Genomic DNA, 14,841 nt, shown 5'->3' with positions numbered 1-14,841 from the left:
AGTACATGCAATAAAAAGTTCTAGTGAAAAGTAGAGACAAGGACCGATAGGCCCTTGTGGTTTTCTTCATCAGATATGTCATGGTAGGCATAACAAATCTTCTTTTTTATTTGTCTTCTTCTTTGATGTAGTCCATGTTTCTTTCTTTGATGCTCTTTTTGTCTTTATGGTCTTCTTTTTCATTATGGTCTTTCTAGTCTTCATTGAATTTTTCTTCTTATTTATGGTCTTTTTGGTCTTTTTCTTCATTGACTTTGCTTGCATTAGTCTTCATGTCCATGTCACCCTCAAGCAAAGAGGCCACAATCTTTGGTTTTTGCATAATGACCAAGGTAGTTTGAATTTCTGCAAAATCTTCAAATAAGATAATTGATTGTACTTTAGAACAAGTAAGTCTATCCATCCCTGCAAGTGGAACAAACAATTCTTCCATGTAGTATAGATGAGCAACATTAGTCATGTTACTCTTCATGAGAAGCATCCATTTAAAATTCTTCATGTTTGGCATTCTGTGATAGGGAATCAACTTCAAATGAATCAGAATAACTAGCAACCCAAATGATCTTGAATGTGCTAAAAAGCACTAGGTTAGTATCAAGAAATACTAGCTGCGAAGAACTAGATGTCAAGTCTTTGATGCTTGTCTTGTCACTTGAGTCCCGTCCTTGCTGGTAAATTAGTTGAATGCTTGCTGGAAATTGGGCTATGGCTTAGAAAGAGTGTTAGACCCTTAAAGAAGCTTGACGATTCTTGAGGAACACAAGTGGTAGTAGTGTTCGATAACATTATGTAGTATCAAAAGATACTATTGAGATTTTTATGCTTGATCTTCATCTTGAATCTTCTTGTTGCTGATGTATTTTCTCAGAACATAGTGGTGCAATAGTTTTGGAATGGCAGTGACTTGGTTGAGATAGGAAAGTGAGAGAATGTAGAGTTTTATGAGCTTGAAGGTCAATGGCTATGGCTGCCCCCTTTAGGGTTTCTATACTCGACTAGTTTTTCTCAGATTTCAACTCATACATAAGATCATTTGGGGAACCCTCTAAATGGGAGAGATCTTAGAGGTAGAACTTCAATTGCCCTATGGTAGGCAAGAATTGCACTGTGTGTAGGGAGAGCAGGCTATACGAACAACAATAGGTGCAGATTAGCCAGCAAGCTCCAATTTTTGCAATGCTAGAGCTACAGATCACCAATGTAAGCATTTGAAGTGCCATGAAAAAGCACCCTAAGTAGAGGAAGATATCTCTAGAAAGAAGCTTCAGCTAAGATGGCATGGTTGAAGAGATCCAGCGGCTCCAAGGTGGGTAGGTGCAGGTTGGCTATGGCTGCCACAAGATGGAAGAGGAAAATGAAGTTGAATATGAAGTCATGAGCTACCATTGAGGTGGACTGAGGTTGAGATAAGACTGAGAGAGTGGAGAGAGGAGCCGATTTGAGCTTAGCCATGCTCACCATGGCTCTAATACCATATTGACATGCATGGATCTATAGGCATGGCTATGGTGGATGGAACACAAATACAATGTTCATGATGGCATAGATTGAAGACCAACTATTACTCAAGTGAATCACGTTCCAAGATGGAAGCTTGGACTCATAAACACAATCTTGAGTATGACACTGACTATGATTAAAAGGACAAAGTACAATTGTATTCCATCATTGAATGATAAGAAGGTACATCACTTTATAGGCTCATGATGGTTCCCTTTTTCTCCACTATGCTTATGGGATTCATGCATCCTGTATTTCATACATCTTCATTGCTAAACTATTTGAGTCTTGCTCTATTTCTCCATACAAAGAGGCTATCACATGGGTGATTGCATATTTCTTAACAGCACATACTTGAGAGATGGGTAGGGAAGGAAGCCTAGAGTTTCTTGGATGCCTTCTCTAGCGATAACCAACTGTAAGTGCACCCAAATGACAAGCATAAATTGACATTTGCACTAGAATGGTGAAAAATTCTGCACCTTCATCTTAAAGTCCTGAACTAGTGGGAAATTGTCTTGCTTTGATTTGACACTTGAAAATTTTATGAAAAAATTGCAACCACTACAAAGATTAGTCTTTTAAAGTAATTTTAATTCTCGTCCTCTACGGCCACTTAAAGATCCGCATCTTTCGCTTCCATGGTTGAACTTCCATTTCCACTTTAGATTTGCATCATTTGATAGTTGTCAATATTTTTTTGGTATTTAAATCCCAATCTCCTACAAATACAAACACATTGAGATCCAATATCACTTTGTGCATCAGTTGATCGAGGATGGGATAGTAGAGCTAGTCTACTGTCCAATGGAGGAGAACGGAGAAAATTATCTTCACCAATGCTCTTATGAAGAATCTCCTTCAAATTCATCTTTAGAGACTTGGTAGTGGATCAAGAATATAGTTCACCTATACTATCGATGGACATTGAGGGAGAGTGCTAGATATTCTCAATGCCCCACCCTCATAAGGTGCCACCAATGATCCATAGTGCTCAAAGTTATAAGGCCCCCATTATGAGGAGAAGCCATATGTGAGCACGGACATTGGGTGGATCATGACTTGTATGTTAAATGAGGTCTATGTGATCGGATGGTAAAAAGGTGACCTTTGTGGATCTACTCTTTAGGTTAGATAGAGTAGTTATACTACTAGCAATTCGATGCACAATGTATCGAGTTGCAAGGCATGGGAGTTATCAAGGACACCTGTTTTGCGGTTCAGGGGCTACGACAACAGCCCTCCTAATGGGGGTTTGGGGGCAACGCCCCTAGCCTGACAATAAAGGGAATATTTCCTATGTGAGCAGAGAAGATTCATAATATGGTTAAACATCCGACCAAACTACCTTCCCAGTCTATAAAAGGAAGACCCCTCTAAAGCCATCGTCAATCTATCTTTCACGTAGTTAGAGTTCTTCCAACTACCCTTAACCTCTTCGCCTATTATTTATCTGGATTGTCATCTAAGCTTTACAATGGAACCACACGGGTGGACAAAGCCATCTTTACATCATTATGTTTGAAATTAAAGCAATCTCTATTCTTCTTAAATTTGCTATGTGTTTTCTACTCCTTGCTTAGACTCCCTTTGTTATGGCATGTAAATTCTACATTTAATTTATTCAATATCAAATGAAAATATCCTATTATTAATAATTGGTGAATACTGCCTCTCTTAATAACATTCAATCCCATTATCATGGCTTTATATTTTGCCCTATTGTTGGTAAATCCTACCCCAATGTAAGCAACTAATTTCATCATGACCCTACTTTGGGAATCTCTAATGAGTATCCTGATACTCCCTTTCTTATTGGAACCCCTAGATGTTCCATCAAAATACAATATATACATTTTACACAGCCGGCCATTGTCAATACCTTTATTCAAAACTATGATAATTGAAGTTCAACATATTGAGAGGGTGAACCAAAGACTCTATCCCACCTTCTTCATTGAAAATTACAGGGATATTTGTCAAGATACTCAAGTATTTGAAGGGAGTGAGTCCTAAAGTGGAAGCACAAAGTGAAAGTAAGAGCTATGGTGGAAGGAGCAAGAGCAAGAGAGAGAGAGTCATACAATGTGGGAACTCCAATAGTCACAATTTGTGACCAGCCTTCCCTTTATTCAAATGTCATTGAAAGAATAAATAATCAAGTGTTAGTGATGGGCACTCATCATCTACATTATACAAGTGTATGGATATGCGAGGATTGTCAATGTAACTAATATATAAGTGGCTAGACAGACAACCTCCCACTTAAAGGTAAATGTGTCCCTAGTGAGAAGAGAAAAAGAAAACAAAGTGACAAAGTACAAATATATAAAACTACAATAGGATAAGGAAAGACGTCACTCATCTAACGTCCATCAACTTCCTAAGGCAACCAAAATGCTATGTTGAGAGACTTTTACTGAGCAGATCTATAGAATTTTGGTCAATTGAGATCTTAACAAAGCTTAATGGACTTGTCCTCAATGACCTCTCGAACAAAGTGGTAGCACACCTCAATGTGCTTCGTCTTCGCATGGAAGACCGAGATTCTTGGCCAACTGAATAGTACTCATAGAATCTAAATACAATGTAAGGACCACATCAATAATAACAAGGCCTAATGAGAGAGCCTCCTTACAAGCCTCAGTGGTGGCTACAACATGCTCTACCTCTGTAGTAGATAGGGATGTGCATTTGTGCACCTTGGACTTCCAAGAAACAATATCTCTAGCAAAGATGAAGGCATAGCTAGAGGTAGACTTCCTATTGTCTCATTGTCCTACATAATAAGAGTCAATGTACCCCATGACTCCTATCTCTTGGCCACTATAACAGATGCACATAGTTGTTGTGCCCTTCAGATATGTCATGATACCATTGACGACATCCCAATGCTATTGGCTAAGTGTAACTATATAGTGTGCCACAATTCCCACTATAAACATTATGTCAGGACAAGTGACTATCATGACATACATCAAACTACCCATTGTGGATGCATAAGGGACCTTGGCCAGTCAACCTTGTGCTCATCAGGTTGCAGATAATTGGCCCGACTAACCTTTACATGAGAAGGTAAAGGATAGACAATAGACTTAACATCTTGCAGATGAAGCTGTTTTGAAGGACCTTCTAGATGTGGTTTTTTATGACAAGTAGAGGAGCCCTTAAAGTGATCACTTGTAATGTGCATTTTAAGAATATGTGAGGCCTATCCCATGTTCTTCATCTCAAAGCTCTTTTTTAGCTAACCTCTCAAGGCATCTAGCTCATTATAGCACTCTCAGCAATCAACATATCATCCACATAGAGGATCAAAACCATAAGCTACCATTATGAGCCTTCTTTGTGTATAAACACGGATCCATATCACTGTGGAAATATCCATGTGAATGCGTAAAGGCATCAAACTTATGGTACCATTCCTCATAAAGGCTCTTCCTCAATTTGAATACTAGGTGTTCCTTGCCATGTTTTGCAAAGCCCTTAGACTACTCCATGTAAATCTCATCATGCAAGGCCCCATGAAGAAAAGACATCTTGACATCCATTTGATAAAGATCCAAGCGAAACTGAGCAACCAAATCTAGTACCAAGCATAGGTTAGAAGAAAATACTTCATCAAAGTCTACACCATGTTTTTGCTTGAAGCCCTTAGAAACCAATCTAACCTTGTAACCCAACTTGGAGCATCTAAGGGTACTTTTAAAATTGTATACCCACTTGCATGGCAAAGCATACTTGCCACTAGGCAAAGGAACCAAAACCCACATATGATTTTTCTATAGTGATTCATACTTTGATTGCATGGCTATCACCTTTGCGCTCCCTTTGCCCATGGCCTCATCATAAGTAAGAGACTCACCAACATTTGTCACCATAACATAATCCATAAAGGGCTCAAACAGTGCATGCTATCATCTATATCAAGTAGAGTTCCTCAGAATTGGCCATGGGGCCTGTATATCCTATGAAGCATTAGAGACCTGGTCACTAGGACATCAAGCTGCTACATGTTGTCTAGCTAGCTATACACGTGGCTTTCGAAAACACATAGAATGTTTCACCTCTTTTAGATACTTTCAGGATTGGTGATTTAGCTATTTCCTACTTCACATCCTTGAAATATATTTTGCACATATCACTCTAAACAAATGAACAATTGAAGGATAATAAATTTGTCAACAGTAGCTCACTATACAATATGCCCTATGAACTTAATGCATAGTTGAAACAGAGGTACATTTATGAACTTTGTGCACATAACTTTTGAATGCAAGACCTAATACCTCATGTAGTTGGCCATATACATACATAGCCAAACACACACAAAAATATGTATGCATGCTCAAAGCATTTGAGTCTCCATACTACATACTTACTACTTATGCAAGCATATACACATATATACCTAAATACACACCACCTGTGCATGTACACAAAATTGCATGATTACTACAATCCATCACTCTTCGAGGGTTGTTAGATGGGTCTTAAGACACAAAGTGCCCTCATTGTTACTAACATCTAGCAGAATCTAAGCATGGAGTGCCTAGTTTCTGAATATGTATATATATACAATATGTGTATGTATGTGTACATGTGCACATGTATATTTGTATACGTATGTATGTATATAAACACATACACAAAGAATAATAGTATTTGCATATATCTACCCCTTGCATATGCATACGTACACACATTTCGCTCATTGAATATATTACAAAAAGAATTAAAAAGTTAAAAATTTGATTAAAAATATTTGAAGGTAAATGCAAATAAAGTAAAAATATTGAGATCCTAACTGAATGCAAGTAGTAGTACAATATCATGGTGAAAATTCAAAGGCCCTTAATGTAGGTCTTAATGTTTAAGATGGCTTAAAAATCTCTATGATTTAATTAATTTGCTTATCAAAGTCTATCACAAATTAAATTAAGTTTTGTCATAGCCACTCTAGAGTCTTCATCTTCACTGCCTTTGGACCTCACATTCCTAAGCCTTTGGACCTATTCACCCTCTTCTCTCCCTGGAGATATGTTTGTTTGGTAAGTAGTGTCTTTGGCGATGCCCACAAGAGGGTAGGAAAAACGGTCTTGGGGGGTACTAATGTGTGTTAGGTAATCTGCGGGCCTACAGCTCGATCATTCGCCATTACCGCGGCTTTTGTACTTCGATGGACGCGACTATTCACCCTCCCCCCAAAAAAAGTACCAACACACAGGCGCACAGACACAGAGAGAGAGAGAGAGAGAGAGGGAGAGAGGGAGGGAGAGGGAGGGGGAGCAGCAGGCAGCAGCAGGCTCTTTCGATGACATTATTAGCTCTCCATGCACGAGAGAATGACCATATCCATCGGGAGGGAGAATGATCATATCCATGATCTCTTTCTCTCGCTTTCTTCGATAACTAGTATTGAATCGTTTCATTAGACCATCCCATTCATTAATCATGTGGTGGCTTCTCAAAACCAAAGCCGCCACCGCGGCCGCCACCACCACCACCACCACCACCACCACCCTTAACCGAAGATCATCATCGGCAGCGGCAGCGGCAGCAGCGAGCAACAGTTACAGCTCCTTCCAATTGAGCACCTACCCTGATTCACCAGTCCAATGGGTGAAAGTGGACGTGAATAATAATACTGATCACATCAGCACTCAACAATATGCAGACGAGTCAGTGCGAATCAGGGACGGATTAAGTATGAGTCGACAGATGCAAGATAAGGATAAGACGAAGAAAAAGAGGAAGGAAGGGAGGTTCCTGCTGAGAGAAATCAAGAAGCCCAACAGGACGGCTCTGAGGCTGCCATTGCAGAGCTTGAAGCAGGATCAGCAGCAGGAGGAGGAGACGAGATCTTATAATTCAAGCAACATTAACGATAGTTATAATCATAATCATACTAAGGCTAAGAATGATCATCAGAGCTTCCCTGTGCCTGCGTCTTGGAGGTGCCCCCCCACCCCGATCCTGAATGTGAACGGCCTCCCTAATCCCGACAAGAAGCAGAGCACCCTCACCATCAAATTGCCCCTCGCCCGCGCCCCATCATCAGACCAGGGCCTCTCTCTCAAGGAGAAGCTCCGAATCCTCCATGAGCAAGAGGGTTACACCCCCCCCAAACCCAGATATAATGCAGCAGCGCCTCTCCATAAGGCAAAATTAAACAACCTACCTTACACCTCTTCTTGACGAATTAATCTCATCTGGACAATTGTCGCTCTCTGAACTTATGCACATCTTTTTGCTTGCTTTCTTCTTGACAAGCCCTCTCTGGATTAGCTAGTATGCTTTCTTTTCCTCTTTTTGGCTAAATAATCTCCATAATGATCAGTTTCTTCATCATTCATGGTGTTGCTTACTACTGCTACCAATCATCATCATCATCATCATCATCATCACCATCATCATGTCCTTTCTGAAATTGCATCATTCAGGAGGCCGGCCTCATTAGTGCTAGTCTCGTCCTTAGTATACATCATGATCTAAGGCCATCCTCCGATTCCTTCAATTAATCTTTGGTTCTAAGTCATGATGTTTTGCTGCGCCAGTCCCTCGATCGCGAGAGACAACCCCCTTCCGAGGCTGAGAGGAGGCTGTGCAACTGGATTTCGCTCGAGATAAAGCCTCTTATCGGGCGATTAGAAGGTTCGATCTGAGGGTCTCGTGAAATAGCTATTTCCATGCATTCTGCATTTTCGTCCTCACGATACCACCACCCAACAACTATATGGAATAATGGCGATGATCGTTAGCATTAAGCAAGCATTGTCATAGAAGTCTTCCACTTTGAGTTTAAGAAATTAAGTGCCTTTGTGTATGCAAAATTGGATGATACGAGGATGCACAACTTTGTGCATGCAAAATTTGATGACATGAGGATGTACAACAGAGGCCATAAGTGGACTTTCTTAGAGTGAGCTATACAAAGCATTCATGCATATTTATCAAGTAAATTCCTAATGTGAAAGTCTCTCCTATTGTTTGGACACAGGGAGTAGACGCTCAACCTCTTCCATTGGCAAGAAGTTGAATAACAAGTCACGACAATTACGCCTTTGGTAATCGTTAGCTATCAAGAGTCAAGACCTTACATTTGCATAAGATTTTGAAAAAGTAATCCAAAAAATCATTTACAAATCCTAATGTCAGATAGCTTCCTGATCACAAGTTCTTTTGTTGACATCATAAGTTTTCGAAAAGGTCTTGAGAGTATGTGAATCAATTAATTCTCTATTACAAGTTCTACCCTTCATGCACTTTGCTTTTCCACTTACTTTCTTGAGAATCTTTTGGATATGGCATGTGTAGTAAATCTTACTAGGCATTCTGTTCCTAGATTCTCTTGGCGTTTCATGTTAGTTCTTCTTATGCAAATGAGAGAGAGAGAGAGAGAGTGTGTGTGTGTGTATGTGTGTGTGTGTGTGTGTGTGTGTGTGTGTGTGGGTGTGTGCGCGCGCCCATGTGGGTGGGTGTATGGGTGTGTCCACTTTCTCAACTTGAGCCCACAACTTGATAGGCATGAAGATTTTAGCCACTCTTGTGGGCGATCTGCTCGAGCTATTTTACTTCATAACTTGGTGTCTTTGTCGAGAACAAAAGGTTTGGAAGAAAAAAGACTAACAACATCAGGTTTGAATGACTATAAGCACATCTGTATGACATTTCATCTATTTAAGCTATCCACAACACATGAACTCCATATTTAATAATTGATGAGTCTATAACAGTCTTATACTCACATAATCAATTATGGAAACAATGCATGGTGTGTATGTATGTATGTTGAATATTGGATGAATGATAATGTACAGAGAAAGATGCGTCCTCGTGTTGCAAGCCCATTTGCCGCTTAACGAGGGTCACTCTACCATGTAGCATCCGAGCATCTCCGAGAATAGCGCCGGAGCAGCAACAACATGAGATTGAGAAAGGGGGGCATGGTAATAATCTGCGCCTCTCTCTCTCTCTCTCTCTCTCTCTCTCTCTCTCGCGTGTAATGCACCAGCGCCCCGGTCCCATTTTACTAAGACAAAACCCGTTCAAAGCAGGATCAAGTAGAGATAAACTAGCCGACTACAACATGCTTGTCGAGTCATTGCGACGACAAAAGGATGCTCGATTGGACAAAGAGGAGGCTCGCATATTGCTATGCAAAGGGATCCTCCACGATAATGCTCAGGTTAATCACACTAGTTGTGCTTATCTATTCGAGATTCTTATCGCCTTCCAATGGTGATCTACTAGTAACAGGGACTCAATGCTTTGTAACACTTCGTAGTTCCAAGTAGTCTTCATGGTAATAAAGATAAATCCCACTTATTCCTGTCACAGGAGTATAGAAAAGCAATAGAGAGTTATAAAGAGTACTTGATATTGTGTATCAAAAATGGGGATAAAGAAGGGGAGGCAACCGCTTACAACTTCATTGGATGTTCCTTGCAAGAAGAGCAAGATGTGAAAATTGCAGAGGAACATGGGAAATCCAACAACAACTCTTTTGAAGTGCCTAGTGCAGCCGCCATTCAGGTACGTAAATGTTAAGTGTGTGCCATTGGATTATGAGCTTCCTGGTAAATTGATGAAGCTTCCTACCTTCTTACTAAGCTACTCTTAGTACACTTTTTGTTTTTGAAAGCAATTTAGCTTTGCTTATGGAGCTGCAATGAGTGTTACAACGGGCAATTACAAGAAGTTCCATTATTTTTTCAAAATAATTAGACACAAATATCTTGACCAAAAAGGCATGCTGATCATGTGAGTGATCACAAAAATAGTTTATCAATATACTAAATCACAGTACTATGAAATGCAATGAAGACACAAGGCTTCGAACTAGCACTACTAATAGATAAATGTTATCCTCTCCTCATTTTACATGCCTCTTCATGTACATTAGTATGAAAAGGCTGAGGAGTATCACAAGTTCCATGCAGACATTGCCAACATAGATGGCAAGTTCATCGCCTACACAAATCTTGGGCTTTTGTATGCCAACCTTGGTAGATGGAGTGAAGCAACTCTCTCCCATCAGGTACATGAGATTAGTTAAAGAGTTGGTTTTCATATTGATGAAACTACAAAACTTTTTTCAAATAAAAAGAAGTGAGAAACAAGAAACTTGTGTCATTGCATTTTGTGCACATGCTTTTTAGGGCACATACCAATCACCTCAACTACCTAAAATAAGTGTATTCTTCTTCTTCTCCTCCTCCTCCTCCAATGTGTAGACATGCATGCATCTTACATGGTAATAAATTGAATAAAGTAATAAGCAAGATGTGAATGCCTCTAGCTTTTTGTTGCTCCTTTTAAACTCTTATAAAAAATCTAAATTATAATTACTTTAAGAAAATCTCAACCTTACTTTATACATGGACCTTTATTTTTTTTCTATGTATTTCATTTCGTGTGAAATTAATGTGAAATCATGACATGCAAGGTACTTCCATGATGTTGTAGACTGCATTACGATGTGCAACATTAAACGAGAGACCTGAGCACCAAGGTGTTGCTGTTGGAAATCTTGGGTTTACTTTGTTTAGACAAAAAGAATGGGTCACTGCTAAGGCTTGCATGTCCAAGTAAGTCATTGTCCTACAAGAAAGTAATTTCTAGCTCTGCTCTAGAGGATGATGTTTTTGTTATGTAAAGGTATCCAACATTATCTTAGAAATTAAGTAAGCATCTTGGTCCTTCAAGTTTTTCTTCCATGGATCAAACAAACTTTTCCTACCTGTCAAGTCTTCTAGAATATTAATAGAGTATGGTGTTGTGTGCAAATACATAGCTCATCTATTATATGTAGTGGAATTGATAGTTAGTGAAGGACTTGTACATCAAGGGAAAAAAGGTTAGCAAACTCATTAACTATTTTCTTGCTCTAAAAAGATAGGTTGTGAATGTAGGTACATACAAATTTGTATTGCGTTAAAAGATGTGCATGGACAAGCTCATGGTCACTACATCCTTGGTAGCATTGCTTCTCAAAGGAAAAGGTTTAATACTCTTTTTACCTATAGGAGGATCCATGCCTCTATCCTTCCTACATTAAGTCATTCTTGTGTATGTTTATTATTCTTTTTACTTATATATTCTTGGGTAGGTTTAAGTTGCATTTTCACATGAACCCCTGTAGCAATTCTTTCACGGAAATTATTGAGTAGAGAAAGACAAATTGGCATGATTGCAAGTGTGAGGGAAGAACAATCACTAGCATATTTCTAATGTATTTGTGAATTGAACTAGCTAGTGAAAACATGTTGCAACGTAAAATTGTAGGCACGAGGAGGCAATCATAGAATATGAAGCATGCTTAAAGTTATCGAGGATTATCAAAGATCGTAAAATGGAAACCCTTGCCAAAATCATGATTGGTGTGGCTCAAGGTGATAATTTGTTGGAGCAACAAGAGGAAGCATCATAATATTGATCTATAGGACTTTTGGTTGGAGCATTCAGCATGAAGATCAACCATTAATGTTCTCTCCATATTTTGAGTGTGTGGGGTGATGATTTTGTGCTCTTGATTACCAAACAATGTAGCTACCTTGAGCATCAAAAGGAAGAAAGTCTTGTGACCTCTATTGCCATTTCTTGGATTAGGAAAGTTTTGTACTCTCAATTACCCTTTTGTCAAAATATGGAAGGCTTAACATCCTACTAGGTCTAAAATGAGAAAGGCCCACTTTAGCATCGAAAGAAACCCTTTTATTGAAGTATGGTGAGGCTAAACATGAGCTAGAATGGCTTGACCATTAGAAAAAAAACCTTCTCATTAGATATGAAAGAATGATGATTGCATATGGATTCTTGAGTTGCCATACAAATGAGCTTTTCCCAACTCTTTGACACATAAATTTTGAGATATGTAAACCCTTGCCATTATGAACTAGTTATCATGAAGTTTTCCACAATGCAAAAAGAGGAAAGGCTTCCTTTAGGTTAGGCTTTTCATTGTTCATTTAAGGCATCATTTTGGATATTCAAATCCATTCAAGTGCAGGGGCTAAAATATTTATGGACTATTCAAAGCCCCTTCATTGTACATGATTTGTAAATACCCCAAGGGATCCACCTATAAGAAATCATCTACATAACATGTGTTCAAAGGATATTAAGAAATACCCTTTCTTTACATGCTATAAGGCCTTAAAAATGACCCCTTTTACTTTACTAAAGTTATAAATTTTTTTACTTGCAATTAATTTTTAAATAAGTATAATCCTATAAATTTTCCTAAATATAATGCCCTTTCTTTTGAACCCACGTGGTATCTTACATGTTTTATAAGGTGGACCCCCCGAGGTAAATACCTATTTAATGTTTGAGAGATCATGGTCATACATATACTACGCATGTTGGATAAAATGTGAGCTTACTTGAACACTTACATACATGTTTGGGATGAAAAAGACTTCCAATGTATGACATGATTGTGTGAGTGATTAATATATAATGTTGTCTTGTATATCAATTTATGACATAAGTTAATAGAGTGATTTGTTGTATACTAACCTTGAATATGATATCTTCCAAATGGCTAGTAAAATTTATTTAATGGTACCTTGGTGATAATTTAAAATTATTTAGATAAATGTTTGTAGAGGCAAATAAAATAAGCTAGAATGTTAGCACATAACATACTGCAAATGGCACACTTCAAAGTCTTTAGGTTGAATACTAGTCTGTTGGAAATATTTAGTGAATGAAATTTAGATAGTCACCTTGTTCTCTTTGGAACTTTAGATTTTACAAATAAAGAAGTTGATGTGAATATTCAAGTCTCGCACATTATATATAAAATACAAGAACCTATATGCATGTTCCCATGTTCTATGCATGCACACATACACGTACATGCATGACATTGTGCCATAAATATCTTTGATGAATCAAAATGGGGCAAATCAAAACATAAGATGGCATTCATAAAGGACACACGTAGATACACAAGCCATTTAGCTCGTGCCTCACTTGCACTATTAAAAGTGGGCACATTGTCATCACTATCACTAGCAATTGATGAGACCCTATGAACTGCTTATCAAGTCAAGCGTTTCAAGTGAGTGGTAATGGCTACCTCTCATATAGGCATGCATGCTCTCACACAATGAGCTTACCATTGAATCCAATCGTTGTAGTCCTCTTTCTCAAATCCTTTGTTGGCTCCACAATTCAAAGAAGGTGCTAGCTTAAGCAAACTCCATCTCCATGCTCCAATCTCCAACCTCCATTGCCATGTGTGCAAGAAAAGAGATGAGAAGAAGGAGAATAGGAAAAGAGGAGAAGAAGAACTTCTCCACGGTCCCCTTTTACACACTCACACTCTCCCTCTCTTACACTCCCTCTCTCCCTCTTTCATGCACAAGAAGGAAGTAAGAGCAAGAACAAAAAGAGAGCTTGTTTGCAAACACACTAAGAATGAGCTTATTTATTCACTTTTTGGATTTTATACATGCCCTTCTCCCCTTGGGCACCCAACCCATTTCCATGGCTGGAACTCTGGCCTTGGTCCTCTTTTCCACTCTTCTCTTAATCTTTCCTATTCTCATGGCTCCTTTACATGTGCCTTTTCATTTATAACTTGCATAGGAGGGAGCCTAGCGCTCTTTTACAAAGGGCTAAAATACACTTTATTTTTGTGTGTCTTATTCTTAATTTTTTAAAATTTTCCCACACTTCTTGGTCTTCTTTTTCTAACAAATTGTCTTCCTATCCTCCTTCTCAAGCCTTCTTTGCGCCTTGCATCATTTTGCACCTTGTGTCATTTTGAGGGTTAACATTACCCCCTCCACGTCTCATGGCACTACATGGTATAGATTGGAGAGTTGAGGATGGTCTCAGAAATGGTACTTGGGGCTTTTGGAAAATTGGTCATGTAGGATAAAATTATGACACATAATTGAAGATTGTTGGTGTTGAAGATATGGTGAGTGATTGAAGAGGGCTCTGGAGTTGTTGGCTAATTACACAACTGTAAAATGTACCTGTAAAGGAAGAATAGGTACACGACCTAGGGGGAGTGTTTGCCTTACTATTTAGTGCGTTGTGCGAATGGTGGTGGAACTAGGAGATGGGTTGTCCCACACTTGAGGAACCATTTCATGGAAGGGGGAGATATTGTGCATGACTTAGGGAGACATGTCTATCACAATGTCCTACCCTTGATGTGCTCCAAGTGCATGAAGTGGGGAGGGGCTAGGGATCTAATGGTTCCTAGATGTAGTGTTTGTGGCACTCATCCATACAGATGAAAACACTTTGTTTCTCTCTCTCTCTCTCTCTCTCTCTCTCTCTCTCTCTCTCTCTCTCTCTCTCTCTCTCTCTCTCTCT

General features: G+C 39.0%; 1 protein-coding gene across 1 annotated transcript; it reads left to right on the top strand.

The window, feature by feature from the left end:
• Positions 1 to 6,783: 6,783 nt before the first annotated feature.
• Positions 6,784 to 12,596, top strand: LOC148026340 (uncharacterized). Its single transcript, XM_087690432.1, has 11 exons — positions 6,784 to 7,662; positions 8,058 to 8,154; positions 8,501 to 8,567; positions 9,026 to 9,138; positions 9,321 to 9,449; positions 9,558 to 9,688; positions 9,841 to 10,035; positions 10,406 to 10,540; positions 10,969 to 11,090; positions 11,415 to 11,504; positions 11,788 to 12,596. The coding sequence occupies exons 1-11, from the start codon at positions 6,955 to 6,957 to the stop codon at positions 11,930 to 11,932; spliced, it is 1,932 nt and encodes a 643-aa protein (XP_087546558.1). The 5' UTR covers positions 6,784 to 6,954; the 3' UTR covers positions 11,933 to 12,596.
• The last annotated feature ends 2,245 nt before the right edge of the window (positions 12,597 to 14,841 follow it).

Source organism: Lygodium microphyllum, chromosome 13, assembly GCF_053477565.2.
Source record: "Lygodium microphyllum isolate KBCC chromosome 13, Lygodium_microphyllum_v1.1.10, whole genome shotgun sequence".
In the NCBI taxonomy this organism is placed as follows: Eukaryota; Viridiplantae; Streptophyta; class Polypodiopsida; order Schizaeales; family Lygodiaceae; genus Lygodium; species Lygodium microphyllum.
The sequence above is the reverse complement of the archived record's forward strand: the minus strand, read 5'-3'. Positions and strand labels throughout refer to the sequence as shown.

Excerpts from the sequence above, each read along its gene's own strand:
- LOC148026340 (XM_087690432.1), top strand. The coding sequence starts at position 6,955 with ATGTGGTGGCTTCTCAAAACCAAAGCCGCCACCGCGGCCGCCACCACC. Across the intron at positions 8,155-8,500 it reads TCTTATCGGGCGATTAGAAG|GGAGTAGACGCTCAACCTCT; the intron begins GTTCGATCTGAG and ends GTTTGGACACAG. Across the intron at positions 11,505-11,787 it reads ATTGCTTCTCAAAGGAAAAG|GCACGAGGAGGCAATCATAG; the intron begins GTTTAATACTCT and ends GTAAAATTGTAG.